Genomic DNA, 14,953 nt, shown 5'->3' on the forward strand with positions numbered 1-14,953 from the left:
TCGTAAAATAAGTTGTCAACGTATTTCAGAGCCACCCTGTATAACTCAGCTTTTTTGGTGGTTATCAAAGGATTTCTATGCAATTTATAAAAATGAAATTAAAAGTAAATTGAAAGCCAGTAAAAATATCGACATTCATTAACCGTCAAGTTTTAATAATTTAAATTACAAACACCACAATTTGTAGATAAAAAACCTTTTGAATGCGATCGTAAATTCAGTTTTCTTTACCGTTGTTTATTTATTTGTGGTCTTGAACCAAACATAACAACTAATGAATCAACGCTTTATCAATCGCTTAGCATAAAATGAAAATAAGAGTAGGTAGGTATGTAATTACAACTTGTTCACATATTTGTTTACATCGTATTTTATTTTTCCTGTTACTTACTAAAATTAAAATGGGTTCATAAGCTATAAAGAAACACTAATTAAAAATAACATTTAAATGCCACAGTTTACAACATCAAAATTTGTTACTCGCCCGAAAGCTGTAATAATTTTATTGAGATCATAACACGAGGTGAAATTATCGTTCATTCGTGAAATTGCCTTCATTTAATGAATATGTGAATATGTATGATGTGAAAATATGCTGTATAAACGTGTTGAACTCGGTTTATAAAGTGTTTCAGAAATATCTTAATTTTTCATTAAAATTCAATATACCTACATAACTAATTAAGTAATGTTAGGTAAAAAAATTAAAAAAATCCTACTAATATTATAAATGCGAGAGTTTGTATGGATGTATGCATGTATGGATGTATGGATGTATGGATGAATGGATGTATGGATGTTTGTTACTCTTTCACGTAAAAACTACTGAACCGATTACAATGAAATTTAGCACACATATAGAGGGTAACTTGTATTAACACATAGGATAGTTTTTATCCCGGAAATCCCTCGGGAACGGGAACTATGCGGGTTTTCCTTTGCAAACGCGGGCGAAGCCGCGGGCGGAAATCTAGTAAATTCATAAAAATCACCACATATTATCACTAAAGTATCAGTATAACAATTGTATTTGTAATAATTTGTAGGTGAATAAACCATTAAATTACTGATTAATAAAACTTATCTTCAAAAGGGGTCATCGACTTTCCCATCACCGAGAAAAGTGTTCCCACTTCCCACTAGCTACTAAACTTTCGAGTTTCAAAAATAAAGTTGTGCAATTTAATGCTTTTATAATTTTTTGCACTTATGTACATTTAAAAAAAAGATTGAGCAAAACATTTAATCGAGCATTAAAAGCATTAACTATTTAATAAAGTAGAGTAGCTTTTACAATTTTTGCGCTGAGTAAAAAAGACGATTAATAATTTTAATGATACGTTCATGAATATGCATAACTGCACCTTGCGCAAATTTTATCAATAGAAAAACGGCACACAAAAGAATTTACCTACAGCATTGTTGTCTAACCCTTTACCTCAAGAACGATAACAAAAATCGATAATCGATTAATCATACATCAATAGCGCTTTAAAAATATGAATATGCAAAAGTAACAATTAAAATAATCAATACCTAATACATGGACCCATTGAACTTTTAGCAAGGTCATATTTATGTTATTATGTCGTATTCACTTTGAGTTGTGAATTTTATAATTTTTATGATGACCTCAGCTCTACAGCAGTCTACAGGGTGGATTTTTATTAAAAAAAACTAATCAAAGAAAACATTTAAATCATTTTTGAAAATAATTAATTTTTCATTCGAAGATTTTTAAAATTCGTTTGCCATTGCCACATCCGGGAATAGAAACAATGAAATCTGTTAACATGACGCCCTTGACCCTTTACTTTTATGGTAGGTATCGGTCGTTAGACTCGTTAGGGTAAAATATTATCTATTATTACTAGTTAACAAGGATAAACAATTTTAGTTTACGAATTTTAATCGGTTCGATACCCGGGCGAGGACAGCCAGGAAAATCATCAAAGGAATTTTCGGAAATTTTAAATGCAGTTGTCTTCCTTTTCAAAAGTGATGGAATGATTTCTTTTAGTAGAATTTTCTATCTTCAGTAAAAACAGCACATTCTCTATGGATGGTTTGTATTACAAAATTTCATCCTTAGGTAAACTAATAAAGTTGATGTTTTTATTTTTACCTGCAAAACATATATGTATTATTATACCTATGCAAGGTTTATCTAAGTAGTACTTTATAATAGCTGTGTTCACGTACAGCTTTCACCTAAACTCGATTGTAATATTATAAAGCTGAAGAGTTTGTTTATTTGAACGCGCTAATCTCAGTAACTCTGGTCCGAGTTGAAAAATTCTTTCGGTGTCCATTTATCGAGGAAGGCTATATATAGGCATCACGCTAAGACCAACAGGAGCGGAGCCACGCGGATGAAACCGCGGAGCGCAGCTAGTTACATAATATTATAATAATTGTATTGTTTAATATCACTGTTTGTGCCGTGATGTGCTTTAAGTACAGCATATTAACTGTTTTTATTATTTAACACTCTTTTTGCATATTACCTTGTTTTTTTCTGACTTGGGTAGCATTTTAAGTTTTAACCTAGTTTTAACTGAGGATATTGATTACAACTTGTAATGTAGGTAGCAAAAGTTCTTGCAAAGCAAAAAATATTCTAATTTTACTATTTTAAATGCAATTTAGAAAATTTTATTGATATATCCTTTAAATAAAAAACAGGTTTTAACTTTTTTATAAAATATATTTCTTGAAAAATAGTTGTAAATGCATAATTTATTCACATTATAAAAATTGTGATTAAGCCTAATAAGTCTTCAAGCATGGAAAGGAGTAATAAAACAAATGAAATAAAAAAAATTAAAGACTTGAGATCCAATCTTGTAACCCTTTGTAATCCGTGGGGCTATCGTCTTCCCCAGTGCTAGCTGAACATTCGAGAAAATCAACTTTACAATTTAAATGCGAGAATTCAAAATCTTTGCCGAGTTTTCCAATGTAGGTGTTATTTGTTTGAGATGAGTCCACGGCTTGTAACTGGCTGGATTTTGTGACACGTACAAGATTTCTGTAAAAAAAATATTAATAATATTGAGAATGAGTGTCCGAAATAATCAATTGTTGTGGTTGGAGTGATCAATGTTTAAATAAAAAAAAAAATGTAAAGATAACATTTTTTTACCCACAATTAACCACAAGTTCTATTTTGGTAACAGCAATAGCCTCAGTCCCTCTACTATTTTTAAATTTTGATAATATAACAAGTTATCAAAATTAGCACATCATTACAAACAGAACATAATATAACATTTGGCAGTGATGCTTTCATATAGGAATCACAAGCTAATATATCTACACTAATATTATAGAGGAAAACTTTGTTTGTTTGTTTGATTGTAATGAATAGGCTCATAAACTACTGGACCGATTTTAAAAATTCTTTCAGCATTCGAAAGCTACATTATCCACGAGTAACATAGGCTAGGTTTTATCCCGGAAATCCCACGGGAACGGGAACTATGCGGGTTTTTATTTGAAAAGCGGGTGAAGCCGCAGGCGGAAAGCTAGTGTATTATAAATGCGAAAGTAACTCTGTCTGTCTGTTACTCAATCACGCCTAAACTACTGAACCAATTTTCATGAAATTTGGTATGGAGATATTTTGATACTCGAGAAAGGACATCCCTACTACTTTTTATCCCGGGAAAATGACGCAATCCCGGAAATCTCACGGGAACGGGAACTATGCGGGTTTTTCTTTGACTGCGCGGGCGAAGCCGCGGGCGGAAACCAAGTATGATACATGATTTTTCGGGTGAAACTGCACGGCACAGCATATATTACTATGTAGTTGGAGCATGGCTGATGCTGAGTGGCTTGCCGTTTTTCAGTGGAACAATTCAAATCTCTTATAAATATTTTAAATTTTCCATTGTACTCTTTTTGTATGTAAATAAATGTTTTTTTCTTTCTTTCTTTCAAATACTATACATAATTAATACCACTTGATCTAAAATAAATACTTACATTTCTTTCTCTAGCAGACTCTTTATCACTTGACTACCTTTTGACATGGGCTGGTCCTGCTTGTTACAGAGGATTAGTAGGGGAGGACAATTGCTCTGAATGACAGGATCCACAAGAATTGTGTACAGATATCTGGAAAATAAAGACATATTAGGTAATTCAATAATTTCTAATTAACTTTACTTTCTCAAAATTATATGACAACTCTGTGTTCATAACATGTATGGATATTGGATATGGATTATATATAAATACTAGCTGTGCTCCTTGGTTTCACCCGCATTGCTCCACTCCTGTTGGCCTTAGTGTGATGATATATAGCCTACAGTCTTCTTTGATAACGCAATCTACCACCGAAAGAATTTTTCAAATCGGACCAGTAGTTCCTGAGATTAGCACGTAAACAAACAAACTCTTCAGCTTTATAATATTAGTATAGATTTAAAATAAAAACGACTGATACAAGTTTTTTACAACTTGAGGATTTAAAGAAATATCTGCTTGAGATTTAACCAGTTCACAAATGAATACTGATAATAAAAATATCTAAATAAATGATGAAATCTATAAAATTACTTCTGTTTACTCAACTCCTCTGACAAATCCTCTCACATTTCCTGTGCATGTGTAATTTAATGTAACTTGGTTCACAATCATAGCATTTTGCAAAGAAAAATTTTACATATGCTATGGTTAAATAAGAATTTTAACCTTTTTCATGTCATTTAACCCTACAGTAGACGCGTGTTCTACATGTGCAATCCAGTGAAACAAAATTGTAACTAATAGCTCCAGTTATTTCATCCTACCTGTACTCTAAGTTGAATAATTATTGCCGCATGCACTCAGCGCAGTCTGAGTCGGGTGCGCGTGGTTGTGCAACAGGATCTACGTACGTATGCGGCGCGGCCAACTACATAAGTTTTTTGTTGTGACTGTTTCATTTATTTTTGTGCAATGCAAGTGCCATGCAAATGCCAAAATAAAAGATTTCTTAGTTCGTTCACACTAAGAGACCCGGCCATCGACAGCAGGACCAATTCAAAGAAATTATTTTGGTTGGTACCATGACTGTGTTAGAGCCCGTAATTGAAACATACAGGAAAGGTGTACGTGCACAAAGTTTCTACGTGCAAAGTATGCAACTAGTGCAAGGTTAGGTATTTCTTTAGAAATTTGCGGCACGAATTAAGGGGGGGTAGGGGAGGGAAAGGGAGGGGGGAGGTAAGGGGAGACCCCCTGTGAAGTGGGGGGGGTGCGGAAACCCCCCCTTCTATTTTTTTTTTGAATTTATATTTATACTAGCTTACCGCCCGCGGCTTCGCCCGCTTTGTCTAAAACCTAATAAATTATATACTAAAACCTTCCTTTTAAATCACTCTATCTATTAAAAAAAACCGCATCATAATCCGTTGCATAGTTTTAAAGATTTAAGCATACAAAGGGACATAGGCAAATAGGGACAGAAAAAGCGACTTTGTTTTGTACTATGTAGTGAAATGTAGTTAGAAATATACTGAAGATTATGGGCTTTCTTGACTGCTCCGGCGCTGCAGAACGTGGCGCTTGCCCCCGTGTACCTCGTTGCAGGCAGGAGTCTTCACTCGCCTTTGTAGCTTCGGCTTTTTGGTCGCCTTTGGCGACCAGCCTCAGCCACTCCGGCTCGCTTGACTCTGCCTGCTCCTCAGCACACGCGGGTGCCACGCTCCTCCGCGCCTCCGACTTTTTTAATACACTCTAGTGTATGACAGACAAGTACCACGTGGAGTCGGGGTGGACAGATTCGGTTCTGTTACTAACAATTTGTGTGCAATGTACATACAATAAAAAAAATATTTTTTTTAATTATACATGTTTGATACAATTTACAAGGGCAATGAATGGATCAATTTTATTTTTTTCAAATCAGCGTCTCCACATATTATATTCTTTAATAATATCATCAAAGTTTGGGTGGTTATAGTTTAAAAAATCTCTATACAACACGCCACTGGGACTCAATTCTTTGAGTATGAGTCCCATCAGGGGCAACAAATGCAAATGGGTTGTCTGGGTCTGAGTGATTAACTTTTTTAAAAACATACCCATGTTGCCCCAATCATATACTTCTCGCCAATAATCCGTATGAATTGTTGTCCCTCAGCAACATGCTTTTGAATGAACTATGAAGGAACTATGGTTTTTAATGTACATTTTGACATTTGTTATCTCTTTCAAACACAATTCTTGTAGGTAGTTTTGTCAATGCAACTCAAACAATTTTGAACATAACCTCAAAAATTAAAATTAAGATTTCTCTGTAATTACAAGTTTCCGCACGAAAAGCCGCTAATGTATGTTCCGGGGCATTATTATCGATCGAAAAAAATTAAAATCACGCCGAAATTCGTGCCGCAAGTTTCTAAAGCCAACCCGGTTAAAATGTATATTACTTACTCTGCCACATCTCTTATTTCTTTCTGAATAGTTACTGAATCCACAACATAAACTATTGCTTTTGCACTATTTTTGAACTGATCAAAGAACTTATTCCTCAATCTTTCTTGTCCAGGTAGATCAACAAGCCTCAATGTGTTCTGAAATTAAATTAGTTTAAATATGATAATTATAAGGTGCGCCTAGTTATTTAATTCATGAATGAAAGAAAAAAAATCTTACATTGGTTGTTATATACTCTTCCACATTTGCTTTCATGGAAGTAAAAGTTTGGCGGTATTGAGAATACACAAGCCTTACAAATAGCAGCGTCTTGCCGGCATCGGAAAGACCCGTTAGAAGGACCGAGTTTCGTAAGTGACGACGTCTTGAAAAACACCACCAAAAAACTGTAAAACAAAGGTTTTAGTTGTTATATATTCAATAATTCAAGCATATAATATACAATTTTACATATATTTATGGTTTGCAACTCACCTAATGTGAAGATTAATAATATTACACTTAATAAGGTTATGTATCGTGGATCATTTAATAGGGGTTCAGTGTGAATTTTTTCTTTAATAACTTCAGATTCAGGCTCCATAACTGATTCAATGTTTGAAATATAAAATTAGTGAATGTATATAAATCGTATTTAATTATTTTTCACAAATTGCGAATTGAAAAATAACATATGACAAAATGACAGGCAGCCAGAAAGATTGAATTGTTGAACGTACCTACTACGTTTACCACAGAGCAAGTAATATGTACGTTTACAAATAGTGACGTATCTGTCACATACACTAATTATTGTAATGCAGATTCCTATTCACGCTACGACCATCACCGTTGCCTATTAAACTGTATCGAGCACGTAGACAGAGTAACTAATAGACCCAATGACGATACCTTTCTCACTTACACAAGAAAGAGAGCGAAAATACCATAACAAATGCATAAGACAAAGACACAAATACCCAATTTTTTGTCCCTTAGTGTGTAACCTATTTTTCAAGATCCGCAACTTGAGTTGCGAAACAAACTTTGACAGTTCGTGCCTTCATCGTGCTTGGTGTTCGAATTTTGGATATTATTTAGTAAAAAATCGATACGAGTACATTGAAAAGACGGTGAAATTATCTTAATATAGACATCGAAGTAAATAGAATGGTGCGTTGTCGTGTTATTGCATGTATAAGCGATAGTGAGAAGAAAATTGCGGGTGTGTCTTTTCACGCGTAAGTACGACTTTATTGTCCTTATTTGTAGTTTCTCAGTGATGATTATTTATACTTTAGCCTAAAGTAACAACAAGTCGCGTTAAAACAAGGAAACTATTAGCGTAATATCGATTTTTACATTCAATAACCTATAAACATCAACAAGTAAGTGTTGCCAGTGTCGGGAAAAATAATACCCCGATCATCAATAAAAAAATATTGATTTGACAATATGGCGAAACTCGAAAGTAAATGAATATGAAATCCCATAATAACCCAGTAATAACCCATAATAACCCAGCATCGAAAACATATTTTAATTTATTATTTCTCATAGTAATAATTGTGATTGACATAAAATTACACTTATAATTTTAGAGAACCTGAACTACCTGCGAGCATTAATTATTATTAACCTATGTTTATCGATTTGTTTCCAGATGATCCAGACCTACGTAATTAATGGATCGAAGTGGGAGAAAAGATTGGGTTCTCACAAAATATTGTAAAATATGAACAAGCCAATGAAAAAGTAAGAAATGTGTACACGAAATTAACATTGTTTCGTCATCAATAATCAATCTGCTTATATTTTTTTGTATCTACTAAATTGATTATAAAGACAAAAGAAAAATCTCGTAACTGGTTTTATTTAATTGCTCCTAAAAATATTTACCCTTTCCAAAACATCCGGGAGCTCGGATACTCATGGCAACATTCAACATATACATTGACAAACTATCTTTGTCTCAGTCGCGGTTACAGAGTACCTTTGTCTATTAGTTTCTCTGTCTACGATCGAGCACGTGTCGAGAGAATGTTAGAATGAAATCCCTTGTTTTATATCACGCAGAATTTAGATCAGAATCATATTATAGGTAAAAAAGTGACCGACAAAAAGTGGTGCTTTTGGAACACTCGCGAAGTTTACTCGTCAGTTGTCACCTGAATTATCTTTTTTTATGCTATTGCATAGCTTTTATCTCATACTTTGACGCGGAACCCGAATGTAAAAATTCCGCAACAAAAAAATCTAACACCCCTCACTCCAACCGGCACAGCAATGCGATGCTATGCAATAGCTTTACATCACTGTGCCGGCAGCCCTCGAGTGCCACATGTAAATTATTATTGTTAACACATGAGTTTATGGCTCGCTTTACTCGCCCTGTTTATTTTTCATCAGAATTTTCTGTCATGAGCACGAGCTTAGAGCATTAAACCAACTACAGCATACAGTTTATTTTTAGCATGATCTCTGATTAAATCATATGTAAAAAAATTGAACCTAAGTTTCAATATCAGAAGATAATACCTATGTTTTCCTATTCAGAATCCAATAATAATTCAGCTTGGGATTCAGGATTCGCCTCTGTGTTTGGAAAGCTAAGCGGAGTGAATCATGCAGATTCGCGTCCCACGCACAGAACATATTATATTATGTATATTGTATACTCAGGGGAGGTCCCCTTAGATCATTAAGTAATGATCTAAGGAGGTCCCCGCCGTCCCCCATACCGCACACCCACAGCGCACACCCGTATTCGTCATTCGACTCCGTTGAAAGAAGCAATAAGAAAATTTGTCACTTGTCAGTTACGAACTTAATACAATACTTGCTCTGTGGTTGCGAATGCCACTCAATATGCCACTGAAGTGAGAGCGTTTTCACATTGTCCGGTCCGATATCGGATATCGGAAGCCGATAGCCGATATCCGATATCGGACACAATTTGCCCTTTCACATTATCCGATAATATCGTCCCGATATCATGAGTGTTGCCAGAAACTGGAAAAGTAGATATATGGAGAATTAAAAAAAACAGTGGATGCATTTATGTTACAAAAAATAAACTTATTTTAAATAAAATAAATAGTAATAAATAAACTGTTTTTCAAACCGGTTTAATCTGCTGACTTCGGAGTTTGGATTTGTTGTTGCTGTTTGTACCATCTGCAGAGTCAGAATCTAGTTTCAATATTCAATTTCATTGTGAGGCTTGTTTTTTTTTATATGCTGTTTTTCTTTTTTTAATAATAGAACATGTTGTGTGGTCGTAGTGAATTTTAGAACTTTTTTATATTAAATCATGTACGACTGTTATGTTCATAAACAAATAAAATAAAATAAAATTCAACTCAGTATTAAAGCGACGAAACTGGCAAATATAAATTCAAATTACATTTACAAATGTAGGTGCTGTTATTACAATTTTATAGTGCTAATAATAATATATTATATATATTATACCTATAAATAATAGGTAGAATGTACATCATTCTACCTATTATCTGGGTGTGCAAATATTTAACGAAATAAATTAAACTAAACTAATTCTTCGTTGTCACAGATTCCGCAATGTAATAAATTCTTGAATGTCATAAAATTGTTTCTCCATTAGCTATTTCGTCAGTTTCTTCTAAAATATGTCATACTATTTTTGTTGATTTATTGTACATGTTGGAAAGTGCAGTATATTTTGATACCTCGTTAACATAATATGCAAATTTACTTTTCCTTTCTTAAAATATTCTGGGTAGTATTTAACAAATATTATAACTACCCCTTTCTTTCCAAGCTAGTACCTATTTGAAAAATCAGTAGATCACCCGAAAAATCATAAGGTCTAGCAACACTGGTCATCATGGCAAACTATAATAAAAAAACTTTATTTGTTGTATTTATTATATTTGAGACGTAAAAAAAGATATACCACAGAGCAAGTAGTAGTTATCTACCACAGAACAGTAAATTATCTACGTAGTACCAAAGACCAATAATAATATAGCCATAAGGGTGTATTCAGAAAGAAAGCTTGAAACTTATAAGCGCTTATCGGTGCTTGTCAAGAAGCTTATAGTGCTTGTCAATGCTGGTTTTGACAAGCTTGTCAATGCTGGTTTTGACAAGCTGGTTTGAGCATTGACAAGCGCCGATAAGCGCTTATAAGTTTCAAGCTTTCTTTCTGAATACGCCCATACGAGCCATGACAACCAAAATAGTAAACAAGCCAAACAAGCTCAAAAGTCGCCGCGCGTTCTTGACAAAATGTAAGGTCGCCGCATTCTAATTCTGAAATTTTAGAGAAAACTAAACAAAATTGCCGTATTGTAAATTTTCTTTTCAATAAAAAGGGTTTGATTTAAAAAAATTCAACTGATAGGTAGATCGTAGTTGTACATACAGTAAAAATAACTACAAAAAAGAAACCGACTTCAAAAACAGCTGGAAAAGTAAAATATAAAAAAGATTTGATATTATTAATTACTTAATATTATTTAGATGTGCTATTTATTATACAGGTTTGATATCGGCGCTAAAACAAAGCACTAAATCTGTGACTCAATGACAACGATACAATAAACAGCTTACAGCACAACAGTAGTCCAAGTAGGAGGAGGAGCGAGGCAGAATGAGTAAATAAAGATAAAAGACACTAATATTTCGAAGATACGGTTGAATTTAAGAACGCAATATATTTTTGTTTACTTCAGTTCAGCCAATTGCCGTATATTATAATAGGACGGTATTAAAATAGCTCCCGTAAAAATAGTATTTTTAATGCCTTTAAAATACTTAAATGAATGTTTTCTTAATAAAAAGGTTTAAAGTAAATGAAACGATTTTTTTTTTTACATTTAGCGCCTAGAAATGACTGAAAATACACAAACTAGTGCTTTTTTTGCTGTTGGTATACTACCTTTTCGAAAATTTAGTTGGTAACACTGAACATTATCGTCCGATAGTTCACGGGAATATCGGTGTTGGCTCCGATATCCGATATCGGACCGGACAATGTGAAAGACAGGTACCTATATCATACATTTTACTTAGCCTCCGATATCGGATATCGGCTATCGGCGCCCGATATCCGATATCGGACCGGACAATGTGAAAACGCTCTGAGACGTCACAATAATATGTCATTATCATGTCATATTACTTTACTCTTTGATCATGTCATTGATAATGAATTCATGATAAGGGCTGTGATAAAGCTAAAAATTTATATAAAGCTATTTGTTTTCTACATTTTACATTTTAATTAGTATCAGCTTTCAACAGTGATGCCTGCTTAACAAGTGTTAATTAATGTGAACATTTCGGTCAGTGTTCCCTATCGAAACACTATTCACTTTCATTAGAACTCATTTGCCTATTGGTTTTGTTTATGTCCATGCGAATAGTTAATTTATCGCTTTTACGTAGGACGTACGAACATAGTTTCTCAAGAAAAATGAGTATTGACATTGGAGGTAATTTATTTTTATATAATAACTTCATAATCTTGTAAGCAGGTAACATTGGTAACTTGGTAATTTTTTTTTAGGTATGCGCTTAAGATATAAGGATAAAAACGACACTTTTCTAGAAAACCATTTAGTGTCCAAAGAACCATTTGGACAATTTAAAGCATGGTTTGAAGAAGCCTGTACTCGTAAGGAAATATTAGAACCAAATGCAATGTGCTTGGCAACAGCCACCAAGTAAGTAAAAAAGCCAAATAAATTTTTATTAATAGGTAGTTCAGCTTATATTTTAATTCTGCAATCTGGACTACTTGTATGGATTTTATAGTTTTACTAATGTTTTTTTTACAGGGATGGTATACCTTCAGCAAGATTTGTGTTATTGAAAGGTTATGGTAAAGAGGGCTTCAAGTTTTTCACCAATTATGGAAGCCGAAAGGCAAAGGAACTAGTAAGTTACAAAAAAAAACTATTTCAAGTGTAACAAATACAGTTAACTTGCTGTATAATAATTACAATAGACCTTCTATATATATACGAGGGCAGTCCCAAAAGTAGCCGACCTAACCAAGAAAAAACAAAAAATATGGAATAAATTATATTTATTTCTCTACATAGCTTCCTTGTAGTCCTTTACACTTTTCCCAGCGGTGCTCTATATCTTCAATGCCGTGTCTGTAGTAGGAACCGTCGAGCTCTTCAAAATAGGCATTAACCGTAGACTCAACATCTTCATTGCTTGAAAATCTTTTCCCAACGAGCAATTTTTTTAAGTTTGGGAACATAAAATAATAGATGGGGCCAAATCTGATGAATAAGGTGCATGAGGTAGTAATTCAAACTTTAATTCTTCGATTTTAGCTGTCCGCGCGACTGCGCTGACTGGCGCGTTGTCCCGATGAAACAAAACTTTTTTCTTTGATAGATGAGGCCGTTTTATCTTTATTTCTTCACTTAGACGCTGCAACAAGTTTGCGTAATACTCGCTGTTGATGGTTTTTCTTCTTGGTAGATAATCTATGAAGATTATCCCACGAGCGTCCCAGAAAACCGATGCTGCCGATGGAAACGTTTTTGCCTTCTTTGGGGCCGATTCTCCCCTTGCAGTCGATTGCTTTGACTGTTCTTTCATCTCCGGTGTGACATAATGAACCCACGTTTCATCCATGGTAATAAATCGACGCAAAAACTTTGCACTATTGCTTCGAAATTTTGCCAAACACTCGACTGAAACATCCTCACGACGCTGTTTTTGCTCTAGGGTGAGTAATCGCGGCACCCACCTTGCGCACAGCTTCCTCGTGTCCAAGTTTTCAGTTAAGATACGATGTACTGCACTTTTTGAAATGCCTACCATATCTGCTAGCTCGCGCACTTTTAGTCCACGATCATCCAATACAATTTTGTGGATTTTTTCACCATTTCTGGCGAAGTCTCCTCATTTGGTCGCCCACTGCGAGGTTCATCTTGGCAGTTCGTTCGGCCACGTTTGAACTCGGCCACCCAATATTTTACCGTTGTAAATGAAGGAGAAGACTCCCCCAATGTAGAATCTAACTCTTCTTTTATGTTAGTTGGGCTGAGGCCTTTCAAATGAAAGTATTGAATGACGTATCGTAGACCAATTTTTTCCATAATATAAAATTCTCTGACAGCGTTCACTTTCAAGGACTACAAAACTAATGACAAATGACCTAGCGTGTTCGAATTCCAAATTTAAAATCTGCATGGATCAGACTTTTTAAAAAGAGTATTTAATCGAATAAAACTGCCAGTACGTAAGTCAGGTCGGGTAATTTTGGGACCGCCTACGTATATATATATATATATATATATATATTATATGAATACTATTTTTTTGACAATCTTCACTTTCATGCATGATTAAACAGTGTACTTCTATAAAAACACCTGCCACCTATGGGCAAAAAACAACAAGGACTATGATAAGAATTAATGTATGTGTAACTTTATTTGAAAGACAATGTTTTTTTAAGGGAAATATTATATTAAATTCATTACTTGGCAGTGGCATGATAAATAAAGAAATGGTTATCAATGTGAACTCATATTATATTTTACTTAATATAAACTTAGACACAATAAGGTCTAAGAGTCTAAGGTTTTTCATAATATTTATAGAATGTAGCAATACTATGCAAAAAAAATATCTTATCAGTAGTTATAACTAAGACAATTATTGGTGTTTATCATCACTTAATTATAAATTTATGTAAATAACATTATCAATACCCAAATTGATTGTGTTTCCTTTTTTCCCATTCCAGTGATATTGAATACTCAAAAACAATTTATTTTTATTTTTTTAGGATGAAAATCCAAATGTTGCTGCAACATTCTATTGGGAAGTTCTGAATAGATCTATCAGAATTGAGGGCCATGTTGAAAAGGTTTCTCTAGAGGAGTCAACTACTTATTTCCATTCACGTCCTGTTCCGAGCCAAATAGCAGCAATTGCTAGTTACCAAAGTACTCCAATTGAATCAAGAGATGTTCTGTGTGAAAGGGAAAAGGTTTTGGAAACTGAATATTTGATTCCTCAGAAAGAAGTCCCTAAACCAGATTTCTGGTAAGTTACTAATGCCTGAAGTTTGATAAGTAATTATTTTATTACAGAAAAATCCCCTACTTTTTGAATTTTGTGAAAATTGTGAATTTTTGAATGTATCAATTGATATCCCCAATTGCCTCACCATGAGATATCAAAATCGAATAAGCTAATTGATCCTTACAAAAAGTTAATGGAATGGTATACTTAAATAAATAGCATATAAGGTTAATTGTGTTTTTAGGGGCGGTTACATAATTCGTCCAAGAGCTGTTGAATTCTGGCAAGGTCAACGTGATCGCCTTCATGACCGTATTAAATTCAGAAAGCCTAAAGATGGAGAAACTCCAGATGGAAAACTATTACATCAAGGTGAAGAGGGTTGGGTGTATGAACGACTATCTCCTTAAATTTTCTAATATTTTTTTTATCACTGAATTTAATGTCTTCCATTAGTAATAAGCTTAAATGAATATCAATCATGGTTATAATTTAAATGGTT

General features: G+C 33.9%; 2 protein-coding genes across 2 annotated transcripts; one reads left to right on the forward strand and one right to left on the reverse strand.

Moving 5' to 3' along the window:
- Window positions 1-2,686: 2,686 nt before the first annotated feature.
- Window positions 2,687-7,152, reverse strand: LOC123696374 (signal recognition particle receptor subunit beta). The gene is made up of 5 exons (XM_045642503.1): window positions 6,904-7,152; window positions 6,649-6,815; window positions 6,427-6,566; window positions 3,991-4,122; window positions 2,687-3,031 (listed from the first exon to the last, which is right to left on the reverse strand). Exons 1-5 carry the CDS (start codon window positions 7,010-7,012, stop codon window positions 2,824-2,826), a joined length of 756 nt encoding a protein of 251 aa, XP_045498459.1. The 5' UTR covers window positions 7,013-7,152; the 3' UTR covers window positions 2,687-2,823.
- Window positions 7,153-11,592: 4,440 nt separating this feature from the next.
- On the forward strand, window positions 11,593-14,908 carry LOC123696442 (pyridoxine/pyridoxamine 5'-phosphate oxidase-like). The gene is made up of 5 exons (XM_045642599.1): window positions 11,593-11,888; window positions 11,963-12,119; window positions 12,234-12,333; window positions 14,213-14,472; window positions 14,696-14,908. Exons 1-5 carry the CDS (start codon window positions 11,804-11,806, stop codon window positions 14,859-14,861), a joined length of 768 nt encoding a protein of 255 aa, XP_045498555.1. The 5' UTR covers window positions 11,593-11,803; the 3' UTR covers window positions 14,862-14,908.
- Window positions 14,909-14,953: the final 45 nt, after the last annotated feature.

Source organism: Colias croceus, chromosome 12 (assembly GCF_905220415.1).
Source record: "Colias croceus chromosome 12, ilColCroc2.1".
In the NCBI taxonomy this organism is placed as follows: domain Eukaryota; kingdom Metazoa; phylum Arthropoda; class Insecta; order Lepidoptera; family Pieridae; genus Colias; species Colias croceus.